Source organism: Camellia sinensis, chromosome 7 (assembly GCF_055761805.1).
Source record: "Camellia sinensis isolate YWXY chromosome 7, ASM5576180v1, whole genome shotgun sequence".
Taxonomy (NCBI): Eukaryota; Viridiplantae; Streptophyta; class Magnoliopsida; order Ericales; family Theaceae; genus Camellia; species Camellia sinensis.
The window spans coordinates 144,325,515-144,336,393 of record NC_138967.1 but is presented as its reverse complement, the minus strand read 5'-3'; the positions used below and the strand labels follow the sequence as shown (position 1 = coordinate 144,336,393).

Below are 10,879 nucleotides of genomic sequence, written 5' to 3'. Positions count from 1 at the left end.
AAAAAAATAGAAAAAAAGAAAAGTAAAGTAAATTACACTTTACTCCATTAAGTTTTAATATTTTTCACTTTGGTCCATAATGTTTTTAAAAATTTAATTTTATTCTCACAACTAACTTTAGCAGTCACGTACGTATTATCACATTATTATATAAATTTAGATAAATTACACTTTTCTTAAGTTTCAATATTCTCACACTTTAACCTTTAAAGTTTTCTCCAACTTTAGCCTTTAATATTTGTAAATTTTCTCAATTTTCTCTAACAGTCAATGTCTGTCCAAAATTGAATGAATGACAACTAAATTGCTCCTATTCACACTCTACTCCACTTCATTGTCTCTTTCCCTTCCCAAATCTACTAAAATGGCAATCATATTTGATAAAGAGATGTTTGATGAAGTATTCAATGATATGTATTTGAAAGGCCTATAATGTTGGAAATTTGATGGTGGTTTTAAGATATTGTCAGTGACACTGAGGAGTTGATGTAAAACGGTGAATGGTCCTATATTATTCAGTTGTTGGTAATGACAGATTGACAGTGATAAGAGCGACTATAGTTAGATACAAGGTTTGAACGTATAGAGCAAGGTAAAGAAATGAGGATGTGCAGGTTTTAGTATTGGTATTGTGTCGGTGAAGGAATCCGATGGAGAGATAGTAGAGAGTGTAGTGAATAAGTGGTGAAAGAGGCGGTTGGTCATGAAGGCAAAATGTAATTTGTTCAAAATTTTAATTTTTTATTATGCTACATGGTTGTTGACTTGGTATTTCTTGTTCAAAATTAGACTAATATAGGTTGTTGGAGTAAATTCGAGAAAATAGAGACCAAAATGAAAAAATTAAAAATAAATGAAGACACTAAATGGAAAAATATTAAAACTTATGGGGCCATAATGTTATTTATCCTAAAAAGGACAACCAACGCCTACCAAGAGTTAAACAAAGACACGGCGAGTCCAATAAAGCATCCACGGGCGGCGCCACCTTAATTAGGTGAAGTGACTTAAATTGATCATATTGAATTTCGTGAAATATATATATAAATTGACCCCACTAATTCATAATTATTGAAGAAACATTTATTCACAAATTTATTTTCACCTGTTTTACTTAATTCAATTTATTTTATTTTACTTCAATAAATTTTATAAGTGATATAATTATCAAATTATCCTCTGATAATAATTGGGTGAAACGTACATTATTGTCCACATTGACAGTATTAATATTCCATGGTGCTAACATTCATTGTTAATGTGTACATCACACTATCAAATTTATTTAATACAAATATTCACATAATTAAGTTGTTAAGAGTTCAAAAAATATTTATAAGGCTAAAATTATTCACAAAAGATTTTAAATATGAGAATTAGGATTTAGTGAATTAAATGTCTAAAATAATAAGATGTATATAAGAATATTTCATGGATTAATTGAGATACAAATATTTGAAAGAGAATTTTTTTTAATAAGTTTCCCATTATTTGAACCCATTGCATTTAGGAATTAACTTAGAGTCAAAATAAAATTTTAAAATTTGAATAGAGAATTTCTAAAATACATGAACTCTACGACACTCGTTAAATACTTTTTGATACATAATTATTAGGGCAAATATCTTGGTTGATTCAAATATGCTCTAAATACTTAGATAGTTAAAGATATGCTTATTTTTGTATACCGCGTACAATAAATACATAAAATAATATATTTTATATATGTCTCCCATATATCGTGTCTTGTATATTTTGATTTTTTTTTTTATTTTTGGCCAACGTATTCATATTGTGTCTAGTGTTTATTTTCATACTTAGTAATTTTTTAACTTTTTACGAAAAAATGTGTAAAAAAATAGAGAGAATGATGTGATAATTTATAATGACTTTTTAATTTTTGACTAAAATGTATAGTTGACAAACGAAATTTGAGTAAAATTTTGGGTTTGGCTTTGGTCCAGTCCACCATCGGACTGGACAGTGCTGTTGGGCCCGTGGGGCCCACCACGGGTCCTGTTTTGAAAATCTGAACCGCTGAATATGTAGAACTCGTCGAGTACTATATGCTTGTGAAAAATCACGTTGATCGGATATTGATAGCTATGTGATCAAATCAGTTTTGTATAAAAAAAATGGACGGTGAATAAATTAATAGTTGATAAAAAACTGTTTTGATCACATAGCTATCGATATCCAATCAACGTGATTTTTCACAAGTATATAATATTCGACGAGTTCTACACATTGAACGGTTCAAATTTTCAAAACAAGACCCGTGGTGAGCCCTCACGGGTCCAACAGCACGGTCCAGTCCGATGGTGGACTGGACCAAAGCCAGGCCCTAAAATTTTTAGATAAACTAAATCATTGAATAACACTGACACGTGAATTTTATTTTGAATAATGAAATTTTTGGTATTAATTTTCTTTGATTCTTGATATCTAAATATACCTAAGAGTGAAAATTGGAGTATATTTATTTTTTTTAAAGATTTGTAGTAATTTCATTTTTTATTCACCCCACCGAGAAAAATATGTCTAGAGAAAGAAGCCTACTGAAAGCAACAACTTTTTCTTCAAATCATAGAACACTTGTCAGAATCCAATGCAATCACAAGGAATGAGAATATGTACAAAGAACTATACACATATTTTTGAAGGAGAGATGACTAGAGATCTAATTAGAGAGCGATTGTTAGGTTTAGTGGATCCATTTAGAAACTCATCTCGTTGATTTGAATAATTCATTTTATAAGATTTATCAAGATAATTCATGTAAAAAATTAAATTGATCAAATATTGATAGTTACATATTCAGATTATACATATTACAAAATTGAACAGAAAATATGATTTAAAGGATAGACTATCTATTTTATTATTATTATTTTTTTACAAAAAATGTAATTCAATTATTTGGTTATCAATGTCAGATCAATTTATTTTTTGTGTAGATACTCTTTTCGATGGATCTTAAAAAATGAATGATTAAATGGATCTAAAAAACTACTAAGTTTAACAACACCTCTCCATCAACTTGAAAGGAGCTGAACCCTTTTCAAAGGAGTGAGAGCTGACGGGAAAAATTGGGAAAAATCTTATCATTGATTTTGTTTGTTTGTTTTCTTTTGTTTTGTTTTTGACAAAGAAGTCAATCCAGCTAGTTTGAACGCTTTAAGAGTAGTTTCAACGTGTTATTTAAATTGGCATAATTATATTATTACCGTTGTTATTCTTAGTGTTGAATTTGACATAAACTTTGTCAAATTATTAAATTTTAGTATTTTTATTAACGACTAGATGTATTTTGTAGTGATTTAATGATAGTTGGAAAAATAAGATGATAGTCATGCCAAAAAATGACACAAATATTAGAAATAAGGTTGCCAAATTTTAACATTTTTGTATGCTAACATACCCAAAATTTTACAATGAATCTATCCCCTTCTATATACTTTTTTCTGTCCCCTTCAACCTGATACGTTTTTAATATCATATTTGTTGATATGTACAACTCCATAAACCAATAAAATGTAAAGGGACAAACAAGGGAGCATAGAATGGAATAGGAGATTCCTTGTTTGGTTTGTATTTGAAAAATATATTTTGAGATAAAAAGTACAGAAATTTGTTTGGTTTGGTTTTTTTTAAAAAGATGTTTTGAAAAATTATTTTGAGAGAGAGTTTGGGAAAAAGTAATTGATTTGATGTGTATGAGAGAGAGATTTGTTTGAAAAATTTGTAAACCAAACAAGTTTTAGAAAAAAAATTTTGAAAAAATTTGTTTGGTTTGATTACTTTTGAAAACTTATTTGTAGAGAATTTTTCTCAAATTTTTTTGAGAAACACAAACCAAACAAGGCCAATTCGGTGTTCTTAAGACTGTGTTTGGTTGAGGAGTTTGGAAAGATAATTGGAAAGAGAAAGGAAAAAAATGTGTGAAATTAGATGAAATGTAGGTATAATTTATTCACATTTTACTTACTTTCCCCCCTCTCTTTTTTAAATCCTTTCGCAAATTCTCTAATCAAATAAAGCTTAAACACCCAAATTGACATTAAAACAGAGTGACACACTGTCTAACAAATTCATACTATTAACAAAAATGCATGTTGCTTTGAATATGACACTTGAAAAGGATTGAGGGAAATAATGTGATGGACCTTATCTAAAATAAAAGATTTTATCATTTAAACTATTGAAGAGAAGTATTTTAACTAATTGAATTCGGGATTAGCGTTGATTAAACCACAACTTGAATAATTCAATTGATTAGGACAGTAAATTATGAGTTTAAAATTTTAAAAATAAATCAACGGTTAAAAATTTCATTTCTTATTCTTCCAGATAAAAAAAGAAAAAAAATAAAATTCATTTCTTATTTTACTACGAAGTCACCCAATGCATATGTCCAATAATCATTCAGTAATAGTTGAAAGTACTAGGAATTTGTTGGAACTACGGCCGGGACACCTTTGTGAAAAGAAAAAAAAATTGTTAAATAGATTATTTTGGAGAAATATTGATGACCCTCTAAGTGGTAATCATTACTTTTCCTTTTAAGTGTGAATAAATATATACAAATACAAGTAAAAAGGGATGGATGCAAGGGACTTTAACCTATGACTAGCTTAAGGTTTCATTTGGAAAGAATGAGTTGGGTTAAGTTTGATATTATTTTAGTCATAAAAAAATAAAATAGACTTTTTAGTTCAATAAGATAAAATATCGCATCCAATCTATGATTATTATATTATTTTTCTTATAACAAGTCAAAAAAGTTAAAAATCATTCTCAAACAAAATTTTTTAATTTCAGACTAAAATAATTAAAAAATCAAAAAATTAAAAAGTCAACCCACCTTTCAAACCAACCTTTAAAGATTTCAACCCATCGAGTTACATGACTATCAAATTTTTGTTATGACAACCATGATCATATATATACGCAATTCGTTTTTCTTTTGTTGTGAAAGTTAAGAGAGATGTGAAAGCAAGGCTTCTTCGTTTGATAATATTTTTTAAAAAAATAGTGGGACACTCAAGCCTCGTGTCACGAAGTCAGCTGAGTCAATTAGCTAAGTGAATAGGCTATAAGCGAGCATCAAGATCCTCTATAGTGTTTTTTTTTTTAAAGTTTTCTAAAGTGGTGTATTGTGTGGTTGAGATTTAATACTAAAAAATTGATGTGACTTGTCATTAAATCTCAACCACACAATGCACTTAGGAAAAAAAAAACTCTAAAGGATCCTTGCTCATTAGCGAGAAGCGCAGTAGCTCGTTAACCAATGAGCTTACGGCCTAAGAGGGCAAACTTTTTGTTTGTAGGAGTATTGAAGTCATGTAAAGTAACGTCTCGTTTGGAAGCATATTTTTTTTAGTAATTTTTTAGTTACAATATGATATAAAAAAAAATTGGTATATTTGGAATATTTTTTTAATTTTTTACAAAAAGATATATAAATGGTAGAGAGAAAAAAGAATCTTTGATTGGTATAAATTATTGGTTTTTTAATTTTTTTAGTGACTTTTTGACTTTTTAACTAAAAAGTGATGTTGCCAAATGAGACCTAACTACATGTATTCGACATTTATTCATTTATGATTATTATATATAATTAAAACAGAAATACTTTAGAACTCTAAAAAGAGAGTTCTAAGATAGTTCTAATGGATGGGACCCATCTATGATGCAATGTTTTTATTTATTTATTTTAATGGCACATGTATAGGGCTTAATTTATAACTCTATATCTAAGGCCTCTCAATCACCGTCATAATTAAAATTAGGTAACCAAAACTGTCGTAGAATAAAGATAAATATATGACACAGATGGTTATTTAAAACACACGAGGTATTGAATGTAATTCGATCTTTTGCCCTCAGCTGAATGTAAGATTCAAGGATGTTTTGTCACTGGCAGTTTACATTGGAGTGAAAATGGTCGATTTGGTCTAAGGCGCTATTTTCAGGTACTGATCCGAAAGGGTACTGCTGGTTCAAATCTCAATTTTGACATGTTTCTAATATTTTTACACCATTATTATTTTGTTGTATTATTAAAAATCTCTAATTTTATTTGCACCTGACATATTTCAAATATTTTTACACCATTATTATTTTTGTTGCATTATTAAAATTTTTAAATTTTACCTGCACTTGACATTTTTTTGGTTTAACACGTTAATGGCTTATAACAAAAAAATCGCATTGCAATTTTTTTTTGTTTAAAATGTTAATGTTGTTGTGGAGGTAGAAATTGTGCCATATATATTAATCAAGAGATTAATAAAGAATTGAATTGTATCGTTCTAAATTTGTAAAAAGAATAAATAGTTAATGCCTCCCAACCGGCGGTTGCCGGCCCGATCGAGAGCACTCCGACGATCAAATTAAATAGCATATATCTAAATCAAATTGAATAAGTAAATAAAATAATTTAGACATACCTCCCCTAGAGATGAAAATTACATCCGTTTATATAGACAAACTTGCTACTCATTTTATCTAATGAGCTTAAACCACCAATTTGGTTCAACGAAAATAAGCCACTTGTATGACCCAAACCTTATTTGATACATGTATGTCAGAGCAAGTTGACAAGTTGCATTATAAGGTATTATTTTATTACCTTAAATGTATTTCCATGCAGGCATTGGGTGGGTCCACCTCACATGGATTAATTTTTATCTCTCCACAATTGTATAATGGAAGAATATATTGTAACAAAATTGAAAGCATAAGATTCACATTATTCAAATTAAAATATGGAGATCTATTCTAAAAATTAAAATTAAAATTAAAATTAAAATACGGAGACTAAAGTGACATTTCGCTTAAATTACAGAAACTAACAGTACAATTTAGGGGGCTTAACTGTAGATTCTAATAGGTGGACTTATTATCCAATAAGTTCTATAATAATTAACAACATTTTTTATCAAATGCTATTAAAAAAGTTACTAATTATTAATTTTCAGGGACAATTTAAAAAGTTTGTCACAAAAAAGTTACTAATTATAAGTTTTGTCAACAGTTTATCTATGTACTAACATGTTTGGAAGGACAGAAAATGGAGAGACAGATTGGGAGTGTTACTAAGAAGCAAAAAGAAAGTATAGGACCCATATATCTCGGGATCTTTCTGTGGTTACTTCCGCAGCATAGTGAAAGTAACTTACCAGAAAGGTTGCTTGGTTGGCGGATTGAGTTCAAATGATGAATGCCAATGCCAATGCATTTCTTCGATATTTTTCTGATTTTATGAAGTTGCGAATTAAGAATATCAATATTGGTACTAGTTTGCAGGCAAAGCACACTTTACAAACCCATAGGTATTATTAAACAACCTGTTCATTTACTTGAACATATATCTAGATACAAATCTATATATTATATGTATATGTTTCTTTTGGTATTTTTGTGTTATAAAAAACTACTCCTGAAGTAGTGCTTCTCAAGTTGGACACATCTTGATTATCTGATGGTGATGTTAGGAAGAATGGAACAAGAATATAAGTACATTCCTATTAGTTTCATGTTCAATAAGCTTTTGTAAAAATGGTGAGATATAACTATTAGGTGTTGGATTGGCCTGAATTTTCTTTTCGAATTTTAGTTTTTCCCTGTGAGTGTATGAAATAATTCCATCTAGGTATAATGCAAATGAACTTCAACTACAGACAGCTAAATTATAAAAATGCAGAAAAGAAAAAAAAGAAGTAAATCAATGGCGACTTCTGCAAGTGTATTCATTGCCAGGAAAAGAGGAAACAAACAATCTGGAAACTAAAGAAAATGATAAAGTACTTCCGTAAAAAAAAACTAAAATCAATAGCAATAAAGTTTGAAACACAAACAAAACATGCTTACACATTCAGAGTCAAGACACTTCACCACTCGCTCGACTCACTCGCCACAATGCAAGTCACCTCTGTCTTTTGAATCAATAAAACAGATCAGAAGAACGCTCTGCTCCCATAAAACACTCTTGGGTTTCTTTGTCCATTGCTCTTTGTTATTACCGGTACTTTCTCATCCGAGCCTGTATCTCCCAAATCATCAGCACGTCCATTGCCAGTTTCCAAAGGAAGCTTCATCTTTGCCAATGACTCAGTGAATTCATGCATACTTTTCATGTACATATCGACAATCTCTTGCTGCACCATCTTTTTTTCAGGCTCAATGTTTGGCAGTGCAAATGAGACACTACTTGGCGGTGTTTCAAGCTTAGAAACTTCACCACTGCCAAGACCACCCACTGAAGTACCATCAGCTATTTGACCACTTGTATCTTCTGAGCTAAGGTGTTTATCATCATCGATTTTGCCCAAGCACTCTGTGCTTTTGGAGTCAAAATTGTCACAAGTGACTCGAAAATACTCCGAAACCATCCTCTCATTTTCAATCTCAATATTTGGATTTGGGAATTCAATCTTATCAAGTTCACATGGGACTGAAACGGGTACCTCTGAATCTATCCTAGCCAGTGAACTAGGGATTTCCAAGACCCCCGGAGAAGATCCATTGTATGTGACACTCAATTGGACAAAACCGGCTTGAGAATGGAATAGATCAGTAGTAGAGAGTGAAAATTCTTGATCTAACTTTCCATTCCCAATGACATCACAAAGAGGAACCAATGCAAAACCCAACAACTGATCCTCAAGATAATTCCTAATCCTACTTAGCATCCATATTTCACATTTCAGTGACGAGTCAATCGTCTTGACATCGAGCCGGAGGCTCTCATTGAAGACTGGATTCTGACCCCCACCATTAATGATCTGGGTTGAAACAGTTTTTTCAGGGTCACTAGTCAAGAAAATCTTGGCATAGACATCTTGATTGTGGTATATACATATGTTTTTGATGTCTCTTGCTTGGTGTATGTAAACCTCAAGAACCCCAATAGACCTATCTTGCTTTCCCACCATAGTTTCCTTCCCACTGACCCTAGATTCCCTTGATAGATCAGCAGAGTTGTGAAAGATGGAATTGGGTTTTTGGTTATGAGATTCAGAGTCAACAAAGGAGTTTGGCAGCATTTCTAGTTGATGAGATTTCATTATCATAAACGGTACAATGTTGGGTTCACAAAGAAAAGGGGGCAAAATGGGATTTGAACAAAGCAACCAAAACCCTAGGAAACACTCCGCATTTACAGACTAGTATACTTGATTTGTATCTTGAAAATCAAAATTCAAACCAACATGTACCCAAATCTAGACTGTTATATCTTGAATTATTGAGCTCAATCTTGAGACTCTTACAAACTTTCAGGTTAATGAACTCAAAGCATACACACTGCTAGGTGAGCAAAAACAGAGAAAGGCTTCAAACCCACAGAAGCCAAAGCTCTGAATATAGACCTTTCAGCTTCAGGGAGATATTAGCCCAAAACCCTCGTACCAAAAAAAAAAAAAAAAACAAAGAAAGAAAAAGTGAAGTAAATTACACTTTACTCCATTAAGTTTTAATATTTTTCACTTTGGTCCGTAGTGTTTTTAAAAATTTCAATTTTATTCCCACGACTCACTTTAGCAGTCACGTGATGTAATATCACATTATTATATAAATTTAGATAAATTACACTTTTCCTTAAGTTTCAATATTCTCACACTTTAACTTTTAAAGTTTTCTCCTACTTCAGCCCTTAATGTTTGTAATTTTTCTCAATTTTCTCCAACAGTCAGGCCAAGTTTGGCTAAACTAAAAAAGTACACTTATTTCATCTTTTTATCTTTTTTGGATCACGTAAATCAACATCTCCTCTCTACTTTTTCTACACATAATACAAGAAAAGTCAAAAAGTGCACTTATTTAGTCTTTCCAAACTTGGCCTCAATGTCTGTCCAAAAATTGAATGAATGACAACTAAATTGCTTCTATTCACACTCTACTCCACTTCATTGTCTTTTTCCCCTCCCAAATCTACTAAAATGGCAATCATATTTGATAAAGAGATGTTGTTTGATGATGTATTCAATGATATCTATTTGAAAGGCCTATAGTGTTGGATATTTGATGGTGGTTTTAAGATGTTGTCAGTGGCACTGAGGAGTTGATGTAAGGCAGTGAATGGTCCTATATTATTCAGTTGTTGGTAATGATAGATTGACAGTGACAAGAGAGACTATAGTTAGAGATAGGGTTTGAACGTATAGAGTAAGGTAAAGAAAGGAGGATGTGTAAGTTTTAGTACTGGTATTGTGTCGGTGAAGGGATCCAATGGAGAGATAGTAGAGAGTATAGTGAATGAGTGGTGAAATAGGTAGTTGGTCATGAAGGTAAAATGTAATTTGTTCAAAATTTTAATATTTTATTATGCTGCATGTTTGTTGACATGGTATTTTCTTGTTCAAAATTAGACTAATATAGGTTGTTGGAGTAAATTCGAGAAAACAGAGACCAAAATGAAAAAAATAAAAATAAATGAAGACACTAAATGGAAAAATATTAAAACTTAAGGGGCCATAATGTTATTTATCCTAAAAAGGACAACCAACGCCTTACCAAGAATTAAACAAAGACACGGCGAGTCCAATAAAGCAACCACTGGCGGCGCCACCTTAATTTGGTGAAGTGGCTTAAATTGAACATATTGAATTTCATGAAATATATATATAAATTGACCCCACTAATTCATAATTATTGAAGAAACATTTATTCACAAATTTATTTTCACCTGTTTTACTTAATTCAATTTATTTTATTTTAATTCAATAAATTTTATAAGTGATATAATTATCAAAATGTCCTCTAAAAATAATAGGGTGAAATGCGTATTATTGTTCACATTGACAGTATTAATATTCCATGATGCTAACATTCACTATTAATGTGTACATCATACTATCAAATTTATTTAATATAA

General features: G+C 30.6%; 1 protein-coding gene across 1 annotated transcript; it reads right to left on the bottom strand.

Moving 5' to 3' along the window:
* Window positions 1-7,725: 7,725 nt before the first annotated feature.
* LOC114273590 (uncharacterized) lies at window positions 7,726-9,440 on the bottom strand. Its single transcript, XM_028215400.2, has one exon. The coding sequence runs from the start codon at window positions 9,075-9,077 to the stop codon at window positions 7,962-7,964; it is 1,116 nt and encodes a 371-aa protein (XP_028071201.2). The 5' UTR covers window positions 9,078-9,440; the 3' UTR covers window positions 7,726-7,961.
* Between the last annotated feature and the right edge of the window lie 1,439 nt (window positions 9,441-10,879).

Coding starts and splice junctions, on each gene's coding strand:
- LOC114273590 (XM_028215400.2), bottom strand. CDS start 9,077: ATGATAATGAAATCTCATCAACTAGAAATGCTGCCAAACTCCTTTGTT.